The sequence below is a fragment of the Belonocnema kinseyi genome, chromosome 7 (genome assembly GCF_010883055.1).
Source record: "Belonocnema kinseyi isolate 2016_QV_RU_SX_M_011 chromosome 7, B_treatae_v1, whole genome shotgun sequence".
Taxonomy (NCBI): Eukaryota; Metazoa; Arthropoda; class Insecta; order Hymenoptera; family Cynipidae; genus Belonocnema; species Belonocnema kinseyi.
Window position 1 is genome coordinate 93,918,075 of NC_046663.1, and position 15,906 is coordinate 93,933,980.

At 28.5% G+C, this 15,906-nt stretch overlaps 1 protein-coding gene across 1 annotated transcript in view; it reads right to left on the minus strand.

Annotated features, from left to right (window-relative positions):
* Nucleotides 1-15,906, minus strand: part of LOC117177554 (adenylate cyclase type 2) — a 78,962-nt gene that overhangs the window by 58,373 nt on the left and 4,683 nt on the right. The window contains exon 2 of the mRNA XM_033368356.1: nt 2,243-2,428. Within this exon, the coding sequence (XP_033224247.1) occupies nt 2,243-2,380 (138 nt within the window). The 5' untranslated portion in view covers nt 2,381-2,428. The remainder of the gene's footprint in view (nt 1-2,242; nt 2,429-15,906) is intronic.

Here is a 15,906-nt window from a genome sequence, read left to right on the forward strand (position 1 = left end):
AAATGAAAACTATTTTCGATATATACATACACTGTATATATACACTCTAGTTAATTAAAGCTATAGCTTTAATGAACTTGAGTCAAATACCCTTCTAGACTTCAAATCAGGCTACAAAATTCAAACCCACATTGATATCAATTTTTTTTTCTCTATTGTAAAAAAATCGAATAAATAGTAAGCTTTCTTTATTTAATTAATCATGGTTAAGAACAATTCTTTTTAATTCCGAAAATTAAACTATTAGTTTTCTCTATTGGAATAGGCTTTAAATTTGAATAGATTCCAATATTAGTCTTCTCAAATTTGAATATCTCCATTTCTTTCCTCAACATTACAATTTAAACATTCTGAATATTTATACAAAATCAAGTGTAAATTTCAGGCGTTTCTTGCATTTACCATACATGATTTTAACTTGAAGATTTTTTTTCAAATTGTAATACTTTCCATTTTTCAGTTTTAAATGATTAAAGTATAAATTTGAAAGATTTGAATTTAAAAAGTTTGTAATTTAATGAACTCAGCACGTTCATTATATATTATACGAAACTCACGGGTTAGTAACAGTGTTGGGGGTTGCCTGCAAATAGCTTTATTATTAAATCGGGACAATAGAAATTTAAACAGACAGAGTCGCCTGAATCGCTTCCAACTGGAATGCATAATATTGCGCAGTATATTCGACTGAGTACACGCGCACAGAGACTCTTCCGAGGCGAGAGTTGCAACCATCTCTCGCCCCTTGAGCTGAGAAACTGCGTGGGCCAGCAATACTAGGAACTACAAACCCGGGGCTCACTAAACCGCGACTCTGGTGTATGTGACTCCTCTCTAGACCTTTTCCAGTGGTTTATCAATTATTGAAAAAGTTATGAAATAATATTCCACTGTATTTTTTTCATACTTTAATTGGTTACTTTCTTTTGTAGATGCATATATTATGAAAATATTTAATATTTTTCGAATGTAGATTTCGGCTGGTTACTGCCGGTTTTGAGGCTGACGGTGGACCTATATCAGGGGATTCCTAACTATTTTCTCTCTCTCCTGTTTCTCTCTCTGGTTTGTCACATCTGAATGAGCACCACGGCGCGGCATCAAGTCTCAGAAGAACTAACACTCGAGGCACTATCTCCAGGGTTCACTGTATTTCTAACACGACAAGTTTCTGAGAGAATTGAGGGAAAACGCATTTTTGGCAATTTTCAGAAAACAACGTAGAGGGTCAACTTGACGGTCGAGCGACTTTTAATAAGAGCTGAATTACAGTTTAAACATAAAGTTTAAGTTCAATATACTTTAAGTTTTAAGTATAAGTTTTAGGCTTTTTTAAGTTTTTAATACAATCATCTTAAAGTACACTTCACGATGATTATATTAAAAAAAAAAAAAACAGTTGCATTAGAAACCTGTCATCGCTCAAGATAGGCGACGCAAACATTTTTTACAATGAACGCATCTTAAAGTATAACCTTTAATTTAAATCATATTGCAAATCTACAGCTCCAAGCTGAGCATTTCTGTACATGAACATCTGAGGATCTTGGACGTGTTCCTAGACACGAACCTGTTCAAGTAATCTTGACGGTTCTTGCGCAGGAATTTGGCTAAGTAAACTGTACATGATACTGCAAAAGAACCTACACTCAAAGAAGAAACCTTTGAATGATCCAGTACCGGTTCCTGTAGAGGTTACTTTACAAAGTAAATTGACCCGCGGGTTCCTGTGCATGAATCCACGTCTCAATTCTCTCTGAAGGAACCCGTACAGGATCATTCAAGGGTTAGCTTGCATACAGGTTCCTTTGATGGATCATGTACAATTTCCTACTCAAAATTCCTGTACAGGTTCGTTTGCAGGTTCGCGTATAAGAACGTGTCCAGGATCCTCCGGGGTTACTGTACAGGAATTTTCTTTCAGCTCGGCTATTTCGTTCAGATTCTCGAAACTGTCTGACTTGGTTTAATGAAACTCTTTTCGCCTTTATTGAGCAACTAATAATATAGAATTTCAATTATCAGTTTTTAATTAAACAGAAAATTAGATTTTATAAGACGTTTTTCGTTTTTCCTGAACATCGGCCAAATGCGAGTTGATTCATTTTACTGTGCTACCCTGCATTTGATTGTGGATTAAGAAACATTAAAATTTATACCTCACGCTAGTATATGGAGCGAGAATGCACGAAAATTTAAATGTCTCCAGTGGTTTTCATTAAATAAAAAATGAAATACTTACCCGAAGGCTAGTCCAGGTCCAGCCATCAAGATTATTGGGTGAGATAATGAGATTTTCGTCCACCATGTGAAGAGATGAGAGGGAGGTCCGAGCCACCAATTCCACGTCCATATTTCTCGAGCAGATCTCGAGTAACATTTAGGTTGATTAGAATCTCACATTTTCTCCATCCATCTTGATCTCACTCTGAGGCGGGAAAAAATATTTAGCATTATTGAAAAGTGTTGAATGCTAATACTAATCAAGGGTCAATTAACTAATGAGCACGGTATGAGTAATGCTTATTTATAGAGATAACAGAAATGGGCCACTTGAGCTGCAATCAACAATAATTTATTTTTCATTTCTGCTGTGTTTTTGAAGAAGACCGCTAACTAAAAAAAATCGAAAAATGATCCTTTTTATCAAAAAACTCTTGAAACAAAGATGCAATTAATTATGCAAACTAGTTATAAAGTGATTAATATTATAAATAATCATCATTATATAAATATAGCAAAAACACCGTTACCTAAAAAATTGTCGAGAATTATTTCGCAAGAGTAACTTTAACTCGAGAAAGTGGACCGTAACTTTGTGAATTAGAAAATTAACGACCGGATACGTCACAAAAAAAATTCACAAGAATACCGCCAACCCAGAGTTGAAAGCATTCTCTAAAATATTTAATGCTTTTTGGCGCTGAAATAATTTGAAAAAGTACCGTCACGAGCCAACGGCGTTCTTCCGTAATATTAAGGAGCCAGAAAAGTTTTTTTATTTCGATCAGCGACGTAGGCAGATTAATGAAATTAATAATTTAAAAATAATTATTGAAAAGTCATCTGGGAAAACTTAATGGTCAATAATGATGTAGCTGATCTTGTAACATCTATCAAAGAAGGATGCAGTTATTTAGATTCATTTAGTTGTAAAGTCATTTAGATTATAAGGGTATTGAATTTCAAAAATCTGGGTTTATAACAAATATATTTTAAGCATCAATTTATTTATTTCAAATGTAAGCACTTGTTTAGATTTTCTATATATTTTTGAATACATTGAAAAATGTTTTTGCATATTTATATTTCTTCTCTTGAACCGAAATGGATTACAATATTTAAAAATCAGCATTCAACATCTTTAATGTATTTCTTTTCAAATATTGAATAGATTACCAAGGTTTACCAGATGATTTTATACTGTCTTAACTTAAAGTTTGAAATGTTTTCAATTCCAATGTTATTAATATTATTTGTTTCCTAATATTTAATGAAATTAGTAAATGACTTAATAAAAATTAAATTTATTAATAATAATCAATCTAATAATAATACAAATTACACAATTTTATAAAACAATAATAATGTTGTATTATATATATTTAAAAATTTGTCATAAGGACAACCACAGGATTTCGCCGGGAGCGGGTGCTAATCTGGAAAATTGCACCCGCTCCCAGCGAAATCGCGGTAAAATTTCAGCCACAACTACGTCTCACGACCGTGAGATAGGTAGTTACAGTCTGTAAAGGAATCAATACGACGATCCAGCAAAAGCCCCGTGCACCCTAAGAACACGGAGCGACCCAAGGACTACTGCCTTCTGAATTTTTCCCGCAAGTGTTTTAGCATATTGTTGACACGCAGGGATGCTTTTTAGGCCATTAGCAAGTGAAAGCTTGGCACCTCCAAGAGTTCCGATGATACGGACGATTAGTTTAACAGAATATTCCGGGTACAATCGTTGCAACTCCCTTATAAGGTCTCGACACCTCTGTTTCTTTTCATTCTCCTTGGTTATTATGTTTTTGTCAGCTGGTGCCGAAAATTCGATAACGAACATGGTTCGCTTCTCGAAGTCAAGAAGAACCATGTCAGGCCTCGAGTGAGCAACAGAAAATTTTAATAATTATATAAAATATAAATCCAAATAAATTATTATATGTGTGTGTGTAGTATATTGACATTATCATTATTATTATCATTATTTTTGTTCTTATTCATTTCCAAATACTCCAAATTCTTCATTAGTATTTAAAAAAAAAAAGAAACATTAATTATGACTGACTTAAATTCTCGACTATATTGTTTGTCATGTTATTCATGATCTTAAAAAAAGAGTTCTGATCCTTATTTCATTCTTTGATCATTATTACGAACTTTTATAATAACTCTTTTTTTACTTGTATAAGAATGTCATGTTCAATTTTTATTACAGTTGTCTCAATCATATTATTAGTAAGTTGATATAACTATAATCGGTTTATTAAAATAACTAATTGGGTATTTACTTCAACCAATCAAATGATTTCTTTAACGGTAATAAGCGTTGAATAGAGAAAAATTCATATTTTTAGATTTCAGCGTAAAAATGAAGATTATTCTATTCTTTTGAATGCGTGAATTTTCCATATGTACACCCAAAAAAATGTCTGTTTAAATATGCCCTTACTATTTTTTCTGGTTAGAGTAACCAGAATTCTGGTTAAATTAACCAGAAATTCTGATTAATACAAGCAGAATTCTGATTACTTTAACCAGAAAAAATAGTAAGGGCATAACTTAACCAGAATTTTGGTTGATTTTAACAGATATTTTTTTGAGTGTATAAAATGTCATCATAAAAATAGGATATCTCCGAAACTAATTAATGTCTATTTCCATAGTGACTGACACACAGTTTCCTATTCCACAAAAGAGAATGTGTTTTCAATACATTTAGTTCCTTCTAATTGTACCGATAGGCACACCTCATAGAGATATCTTGTATTCTGCAAAAGTATTCATATTTTTAGTTTATTAAATTCCTTTTAATCAATGCACAAAATATGTATAATAAATTGTTTTAATTCCTGCATGTGGAATATAAGTTTTGAAATTTTAATTCTAATCAATTCGTGTCTGCCTCTCAAGAGTTAAAATTATTTTAATTCACACATTTTCCATTAATACATTAATACATATTTTAACACATTTGAAAAAATTATTAATATATAAATATATATATATAAATTTGAATATTTTCCTAATTTATAAGTTCTAAGAAGATTCATTAAAAGCGCTCCGCGCTCGGATATTTATTCTTAACGGTTGGAATGCTTAAATAAAACTTTATCAAAAAGATCTCTTTTAGATTACAGTATATATATGCATCTTCATATTCTGAATTGTCTACTTAATTAAATATAGTCAAAGATTAAGATTCTCAAAGCTCTGTAGGCCTTGAGGTAAACATTCTCATCGTGACACTCGCGCTACGCGCTCGATTTTGGACAGACATTTGTAAACAGGTTTTGTTAAATCTTTTTTCTCCGTAACTTTCGTCATTTTACGACAAATTGTTTATTTTATTTTTTATGTTTTTTTCACGAATAAAACAAAAAGTACGCGTTCTATCAAGGAATGATTCTTAATGAAATTGTAGATCTTTTTTTTGGATATGAATTTTGGTTAATTCACCTTTTTTCGTACCCTACATAGTTTGAACATAAAATGAAATTTTTAATTTTTAATTATTTTTTTGGGCAATCAGCATTTGAATTTTCGATTTTCCAAGAAAATCCAAAAATTTTTTATGACAGTTTTGTAGGGCTTTTAAAAAGCAATATTTTTCTTTTCTTGACTTTTTTTCGTATCGTGCGTTGTTTGGCTTAAAATTTTGAATTTCGGTTGATTAAAAAATTTTTTAACATGCTATAACTCTGAGAATTTGCTTCTTATTGAAAAAAGTCATTAGGAAAAATTGTTTGTCCATTATAGTACTATAAATATCCGTACACAGAATTTTTAAATTCAGAAAAAAATGGTCTCAAAAATTTTTAAAATGCTCTCAATTTTTTAATTTTCATCAAAAATGACTGGTTAACGAAACCGTCCTTTCTTTTAGGACCTGAAAAAAGTGTGACAAAGATGGGTTTGATTTGTTCATTTTTTCGAGTTATAGTGTTTACGGACAGGCAGACGCCATCGTGAAAACTTGATTTTCGGATTCAGGGGGTCTCAAAACGTGGAGATCCGTTGAAAAATTGTTGTGTCAAATTTCGGACAATTGTAATTCTTTCTCAACCAACTAATGAGAATGTATAAAAAAGTTTCGAAACACAATAGTTTATCATAAAATAATTATTTTCATTTGTATTAGAGTAAAGATAATTAAGAAAAACAATTGTTAAAGCTTAAAGAAATTGAAAGCTGAATGAGTGATGCAGAAATATATCAATGAGTACTCCCACCCATTAAATTGCATGTGTAGTTCGGTATGTAAACTTGATAAATTGTCGTTTCCTATTCCACTGGCATTGATGTTTCTAAGACGCTAAGCCTACTCCGTAACCCGGAATAAAATCAATTGGATTAAACTTTTCTTTCGAAGAAACTATGAGTGATGTTTTAATAGAAGGTTTTTCACTAGAAATAGAAAAATCTCTGAAGACTCTAAATCCTGTTTGATAAGTAAGTTTTAACACTATATTTGTTGCATTTGAAAACTGTAGTTTAATATATTTAACAATTTTAATGGTAATAAAATTTAATCTAATTCCACGGACTTCACTATTTTAAATGGGATTCAATTTACAGAACCCAATGCAATTCAATGGGAGTAAAGATTAATTCAACATAATTCAAACTGATCGCAATTGAACTGAAGAAAATACAAGTACAATTCGAATGACTTCTACTGAAATCGAAGTAAATACAATTATATTGAATTTGATTTTAATGGAATTTAATAGCATGCAATACAAAATAACCTGGAGCTTAACGTGATTTAATGGCATTCAATGTGCACAGACTTCAATATATTGAATGTGATTCAATTTGTGCAATACAATAAAATTGAATAGATTTTGTTGTTAAATAACCGAAAAATCGGAATTTTTCAGGAGAGAAATATAACATTCTGTAAAATCGAAATCAACATTTAAAGATAAATTAAAAGTTTTCTTCCGAGTTGAAGTGTTTTTTAATTGAGGCGAAAATAATTTTTTTTAATTATCCAGATCCGAAAAATATATTGTGGACGTTAACTATCTCAGTGTTATAGAAACCTAAAATTGGAAAAGGTTCGGTTTGAAACAAAAAATAAAAACTTACTTCCGAGATGTGCGAAGGATGAATAAGAATAGAAAAATTTTATGAAAAAAAATCATTGTATTCTAGGAAAACTGACAATTTTTCGCTAAAAGTCTATTAAGGAATATTGTTTCTGATCGCTTATATAAGTGCCTCCGTGTAGAAAATCAAGATTTCAGGTTGGAATTGGATTCGTACCTTGGTGATATACTATAACTTTCAACCAAAAAAACTGAATTTTCAACCAAAAAAAGGTGAATTTTTAACAAACTATAAGCCCAAACGCGCGCTACGCGCGCGACCCACTATTTTACTTGTAATTATTCTATTTGGAAATGAAGTTCAAGAAAATACCGCGATAATCATTTTTCCTTGAATAACTTATATTCGTACACGACTCCGCATGGGTACCCTCTCACGATGCAGAATTAATTATTGTGCAACACTAAACATTTTTCTGGAAGTTTGGAAAAAACATCTAAAATTTTAGTGCGTACAAATTTTCATAGAAATACATAGTAAATGATCTCGACTCGAGAAGAGTCCAAATGTCAAGCCATTTCGAGCGCCCCTAGCACCTGGATGGGTGACCATATACGACGAAAGGCCGGGTTGTGTACTCGAATTTTGAAAACCCGACTTAACTCGCGAACTAAACCTTAGTAAAAAACTGACCCTATTCGTTGAAAAATATCCAAATTATAAAATTTTTATGAAACTTCTTTCAATAATTAATAATTCTGGTACATTTAACAAATAACAAAAAAGAGTCATTACAAAGACAATCTTAGTTAACTAGGTAAACAAATTTGAATAATAGCCCAACTCTCAATATGTTTATGAAAATTGTTTGAATGATTAATAATTATTATAAATTTACAAAGTAACGTGGAAAATGATCATCGAAAGACATTCTTAGTTCATTCCGTAAACAAATTATGCCTCTTCCTTTGAAAATAGCCAAGCTATAAACATGTTGATAAACATTTCTTAAATAATTAATAATTGTAAATTTTCAAAGCATCAGAGAAAAAAAATCCTCGGATAGATATTCTTAGTGAATTATGGTGAAAAATGAAACCTACTCGTAGAAAAAAAAACCAAACTCTTAATATTTCAATTGAAATTCTTTCAATAATTAATAGTTCTTGTAACTTTACAAAACAACATAGAAAAGTCATCGAATGGGCATTCTTAGTTGATTTCGAAAACAAATTAACTCGTAGCATAAAGATCAAACTATTCATTTTTTTAATTGTTTAAATAACTAATATATCTTGTAAATTTACAAAGCAAAATAGAAAAGTCATCGGATAGACATTCTTGGTTGACTCTGTAAAAAAATTTACTTGTAGAGAAAAGGGCAAACACATAATTTTTTAATTAAAATTGTTTGAATAATTAATAGTTCTTGTAAATTTCCAAAGCAACATACGATGGAGTCATCGGATAGACATTCTTAGTTGACTCCGTAAACAAATTGACTCGTCGAAAAAAAGGGTAAACTCTTAATTTCTTAATTAAAAATGTTTAAATAATTAATAGTTCTTGTGAATTTGCAAAGCAACATACGACAGAGTCATCAGATAGACATTCTTAGTTGACTCTGTAAACAAAACGACTCATAGAAAAAAAGACACTTTTAATTTTTCGTTTGAAATTGTTTAAATAATTATTAGTTCTTGTAAATTTGCAAAGCAACATAGAAAAGAGTCATCGGATAGACATTCTTAGTTAACTCAGTAAACCAATTTACTTGTCGAAAAAAGGCCAAACTTTAAATTTTTCAAATTAAAATTGTTTAAATAATTAATAGTTCTTGTAAATTTGCAAATGAATATAGAAAAGAGTCATCGCATAGACATTTTTAGTTGACTTCGTAAACAAATTTACTATTGGGAAAAACTGCAAACTCCTAATTTTGTAATTAAAATTATTTAAATAATTGATAGTTATTGTAAATTTACAAAGCAACATAGAAAAGAGTCATCGGATAAACATTATTAGTTGACTTAGAAAACAAATTTAATCGTAGTATAAAGGCCAAATTTTAAATTTTAAAATTGAAACTGTTTAAATAATTAATAGTTCTTGTAAATTTGCAAAGCAATATAGAAAAGTGAAAAACAAATTGATTCGTAGGATAAGGGCCAAACTTTAAATTTTTAAATTAAAATTGTTTAAATAATTAGTAGTGCTGGTAAATTTTCAAAGCAACATAGAAAAGAGTTAGTTGACTCCGTGAAAAAAGGTCAAATTCCTCATTTTAAAATTAAAATTGTTTAAATAATTAATAGTTCGTGTAAATTTGAAAAGCAATATAGAACAGAGTCATCGGATAGACATTCTTAGTTGACTACGTGAACAAATTAACTTGTAGAAAAAAGGCCAACTTTTAATTTTTTAATTAAAATTGTTTAAATAATTAATAATTCTTGTAAATTTGCAAAGCAGTATAGAAAAAATCAATCTTATAGTCATTATTAGGTATCTTCGAAAACAAATTAATTCGTAGGATAAAGGCCAAACTATTAATTTTTTAAATTTAAATTGATTAAATAATTAATAGTTCTTGTAAATTTGCGAAGCAATATAGGAAAGAGGCTCCGAATAGATACTATTAGTTGCCTCCATAAACAAATTGACTCGTAGAAAAAGAGTCGCTTTTAGTTTTTTGATCGAAATTCTTTAAATAATTATTAGTTCTTGTCAATTTGCAAAGCAACATAGAAAAGAGTAAGTTGGCTCCGTGAACAAATTGACTCCTAGAAAAAAGTCAAACGTTTAATTTTTAAATTAAGATTGTTTAAATAATTATTAGTTCTTATAAATTTACAAAGCAATATAATAAATTAAACCTATTCTTTAAAAAATAGCCATTTATAAAAATTGTTTAAATAATTACAATGTTTGAAGATTAAATAAATGTTAAAAACCGTAAATGAGCTCCACACGAATTCTGCACGATCACCTTAACAAAATCACTAGGAATTTTGATATCCAATAATATAAACAGATCCCTCGAACGTGCCTTGACGCCTTAGCTACCAATCCAAACTACACTGGAACTTGGATTTAATCAGTCCGGGTTTACACATTGTTCCGAGAATTGATATCCTCGGCGGTTTCGTGATGAGAAACGTTTGGATTGCCTGGATTTATGTTGATGGCCACTGCAAGTCACTCTCGAAACCATATGTACTTCATTCCAAGTTCCAGTGAATTTTGAATCATTCCGAAATCTCTTAATCTGTATCCGATCTTGTCAGAATAAAATTTTGAATCTTCAATCCGGATTGCACATAGGGATCGGAAAGGATTGAAAATAAAAGAAATGTCGGTTTTAATGGACCTTGGTGTTGGATTTTGCATAATAATCTACTATTCATCCATTCATTATGTCCACATTCAAACGATCCTATGTTTCCACTCACTTTTCGTACATTTTTTTATTTCAGTAGAAGTAATGCTACGAACTTAGATAACGTTTAGTACGTTTCCTGATGATACATTTTAATAGGGTTTTAGAATTTCCCTTAAATGGTACTCTATTATATTTTTGGTTCACATTTCAACTCGTTTGCTTAAAAATTCTACTATTTGGTTAAACATTTCATTATTTTATTGGAAATTCAACAATTTTTTTTTATAAAAGTTATCTTTCTTGGTAAACAATTGAACTAGTTGGTTCATAGTTGAATTTTTTGTTCAAACTTCCTTTTTTGGTTGTAGATTCATCTCATTGGTTGAAAATTAAATTCTTTATCTGGAAATTTAACTATTCCTTTTTTTGTATAAAATTAATCTTCTTGGCTTAAAGAACAATCCCTTTAATTAAAATTAAACTTTTTGGTTAAGAATACATTTTTTCAAATGAATATGTTAACTTTTCCATTTTTGTTGAAAATTGATATTTTCTACTTTTCAATTAAGACATTTTTTAAATGAAATACCAACTATTATTTGTTCCTTTGAGAAATATCTATTCTGTATAAATATCGAATGCTTGCTATAATTTGAAATACTTTGTAAAAAATTAATTTTCTTGGGTTGAAGATTCATCATTTTAGTTGAAAATGCAACTGTTTAGTAGAAAATTAATCTTAGGGTGAAAAATTCATCTTTTTGGTTAAAATATTAACCATTTTGTTAAAAAAAAATCGTTTTTTTTATTAGAAATTTTTCTTTTTATCTGAAAATGTTACTATTGCATTTCGGTTTGAAAATTCAGCCATTTGGTAGAAAATGCACGTATTTTAATGAAAAGTCGTCTTTCTGGGGAAAAAAATATTCTTACTTGTTAAAAATTCATCTTCTTGGAATTGAACTATTTTTCTAAAAATTCACCCTCATCAACTTTTGTGGAAAATTCATCTTTTTGGGTAGAAAATTCATCTTTTCGCTGAAGATTCAACTATATATTCAGTTAAAAATTCCTTTTTTTAATTCAACTAACTGATGAGTTTATTTTTTTAAAGTAATTGCTTAAATTAAAAATTAGGCTATTCCATTTTTGGTTCAAAACTTACCTTTTTGATTTAAAAATTAAAATATTTGGTGTAAATATCATTTGTTTCGTTGAAATTTTAACCATTTTGTTAATTTAATCTTTTTTTTTATCGAAATTTCAGTTATTTAGTTGAAAATTGGTCCTTCCATATTGAACATTAATCTTTCTTGCTTGAAAAATTAACTTTTTTTTGTTGAAAATTCAACGTTTCGGGTTCCAAATACAAGTCACTTTTGGTTGAAAATGCAAATTGTTTAGGTCGAATGTCAATCTTTTTTGTTTGAAAATTCGACTATTTGGTTAAAATTAAACTAGTATTTGGTTAAGGCATTAACTATTTTCTTAAAAATTTGATTAATTGTTGAAAAACTCAACTATTTTGTTGAAATCAATTTTTTTGGTTTTTTATTCATGTTTTATGATAGAAAAGTTATCCATCTTGGTTAAAAATTTATTATTAATGATTGAACATAAACAATTTGTAAATTAATAACTTTTAACGACTTAGTTCCAAGACTTTAATTCAAGAATTTCGAGAGGTTAAAATGAAAGGGATTTTTTTTAGAAAAATAAGATTTTATAGTAACAAAATCTATCTATTCACTTTTAATTCCACTTGATAATATCTGATATGATACTTATTAATCATATCTGTCACTTTAGAATCTCCTAAATTTTATTTATTGTTATAATTTTGAATATACCATTGTAAAACAGATTAATATTTTAGGACTAAAAAGTAGTTTTCTTGGTCCAAAAGAAACGTCAAAAATGGGGGTCAAAACTAAATTGGACATTTTTTTATTTAACAGTTCTTTTTTTACAGAAAGAAAAGCTTAGATTTTTTTCTTCAAATACCTTAAGGTAAAAAAATCCACATTTTATTATTTACTCGTAAAAATAAATCTCTGCATAAACTGTTAAGCGAATATTATTTGTTTTAACAAGTCATAACTCTTTTAATATCAATTTAAAAATAATGCACACTACAGTTACGGTAGCGGGTTTCATGCTCTCTCTCTCTATTAAAAATAAGCATAATGAGTGGCCTGAAAAAAAACTTTAATAACCGAGAAATGGCTAGAAATTTCTTTTTTCTTTTAGAGGCCACTCTGAAATATTTTATATTTTATATTCATATTGGACATTTGACTACTAATATCGATGCTTATTTCAAATATTCTAAATTATTTAGTGTCAATTTTAAAAGTACAAAATTGTCTGAATTTTTAAATTCTTAAAAATTGTAAAATATAAAATTAAAAGACTTCATAATTGCACAATTCTGAATTTAAAGAATTTTTATTTTTAAAAATGTCGATGAAAAGCAACCTCAAAAATATATTCAAAACAATGGAAAATTAATAAGATAATTTATCAATTCCAAGCCTTAAAAATGAATTAAAAATCACTTAAAAATAAAAAAATAAAACAATTTCGAATTAAAAGGCTTGAAATTGTATAATTTCCAAAATTGGAATCATATCGATCTTGTATTGTATTCCTTTTTTTAATTTTAATTATTAAATGTTATATATAAAAATTATCTTATTTTTAGTTAAATATTTAAAGAAACAAATCACTTAGAATTAATAAATATTTGATTAGACTATTCCAAGAATAAATAATGATTTTAAATGAAGTGTTATAAAATTAACGTTTTGAAATTAAAAATGTAAAGCTTGCGCTTTTTAAAATAAAAAAATGAAATATATAAAAATAGAAATGTCTAAAATTGATACACCAGTAATTGAATAATTTCTATAATTTTGAATACTTACAATTTTAGAGTTCTGATTTTTTATGTTAAACGTTGAATTTTTAATTTTTATAAGTTTTAATTTTGCAATTAAAATTGAAATGGTTAAAATTATTGAAATTTTATAATTTATGAGTATAAAAAAGTTTTAATTCAAAGTGTTGACTTTGAAGCATGTAATTTCAAATTGTCAAATTTTGATCGTTTCGAATTAAAGATGATTTAAATTGAGTATTTCAACTTTGAATTATTTAATTTTGAATGCTTTTATTCAGAAATATTCCAAATTCAATTTCTGAAAATTTGAAATTATCCAGTTGTCGAAATTCTTATCTGAAATTATTCCATTTTGAACATTTTGAGATAGTCTTATTTTCAAAAATGTTGTCTAAAATCATTCAGCTTCGAGTTTCTTCGCTTAAAAATGAATTTATTTTTATTTTGAACGCTTTGAATTATAATTTAAAAATTTTCAACTTTAAATACTTTCCACGTTAAATTAATTAATTTTAAATGATTTTATTTAAAAATTATACAAGTACAGTGGCTTTTTATTCAATTCAAAAGAAGCTCCTTTTTTAAATATTACCTAATCTAGAATTGTTTGATATAGAACGTTTTCAAATCAAAATCGTTTAATATTTATATATTTTTTCAATTTAAATTATTTTCAATCCGAAAGTATTAATTAAAATATTAAAATTTTAAACAATCCTCAATATTATTATTTTTTAATAATGTATTTTTAAATTGTTTAATTTTTAATGGCAGGAAATAAAACTCCAGGGACGTGGACGCGCCGTTCGCAAGCGAGCATTTACAGCTAGCCTTTTAGAAAAATTATATAATTTTAAACACAAATACATTCAGAAGTCTGTATCAATCAAAAAAACATCTTTTTGATTCAGATAAAATTTTCTTCAGTCAAACAATGGTGTATTTGATCCAAACAAACATTTATCTCAGTGTACTAACATGCTTTTTATGTTGTCTTTGACAATTTTAATTATGTACTAAATTCATCATTCTTTGAACTGAGCGTGATGAGAAATAAATGACAATACTGAATTGACTGGCTATAAATGACATGGTGCGTGAGATTTAGGTAAGTTATTACTGTTAAGAGTCACGTATTTCTTACGAGATTTCAATCGCCGACGTATAAAAAGCAGGTGTTTTTTCAGCAGATTCCTTGATCGAAAAAAAACTTGTTTCTCATGTACCAATTGCAGTCTACATTCTAATCCGATCAGATAATTTTCCAAGTTTTTGTATCCGTTGTAAATTTTTTTATCCACCAATCCTCAAGATTGATTTTAAAGAAGAAATATTTTTACAATATTGACTTGATAAAAGCTTAAAAAACTTTTCAATTTGGAAAAATATTCTTTGAATTAATATTATATTGTCAAATTTGCGATTGCAGCGTAATTAAAAATTGAATGAATGTTAATACAAAAATTATCCGATAAAAAATGATAGTCAAAAAATAAAAATTTATCTGACGATTCGAGATGCACCTGCATGACACTTAATAGTCTGTACATGGATGTCTGGTTCGACAATAATTCAATATTCAGCTAATTACCATCCTATATTCTACTGACGTCGATCTTTTGATAATAGTGCAAGAATCCCAATTATTTGTAATGCCTTTCAGTCTCTTAAAATTCGTTTTATGTCAGAACATATTCTAGAGCAATTAGATTTCTAGATTCTTACTTAAATAATTGTATATTGTATTAAAAAAATTAAGTCAAACATTAAGTAAAGCTCGTAAAGCTGAATGAAAGTTTTAAACTACATACTAATTATTCTGATAAGAAAATTACGTTAATCGCAAGTAAATGATGTCACTTGCACGCAAATGACGTCAAATGAACTATCTCACTAAATAAAAAACAGTTATTTATATTATTAATGCGTGGATTGCGATGCGATAGTCTTTCAACTCTCCGTTAGATCAGGCGGTGACGCTCTGATTTTGCAAGTAGAAAGTCCGGGGTCGATTCCTGCTGCCTACAATTTTTTGCTATTATTGCTTTTCATTCAAATGTTTGTATTGAAAAGGACTCTTAAATTGATTTAACCCTTAAACGGCCAAAACGCCACTACCGGTACACTGCTTTTCAACGGCCAATAACTAGGACTATTCGACACTAGAAAAAATTGAGACACATATATTTTTATTGCTTAAGATCTCCACTTTCCGAAGGTGCCAATGAAATTCCTCAAAAATTTTATTTATTATCCCAAAATGCAGTTTAAACAAAAAAAAACGTGATTTTTCGTGCCTATTTTTTTTGTGAACCATTTTCCAAAGCTTTTCGAGTCTGTAATT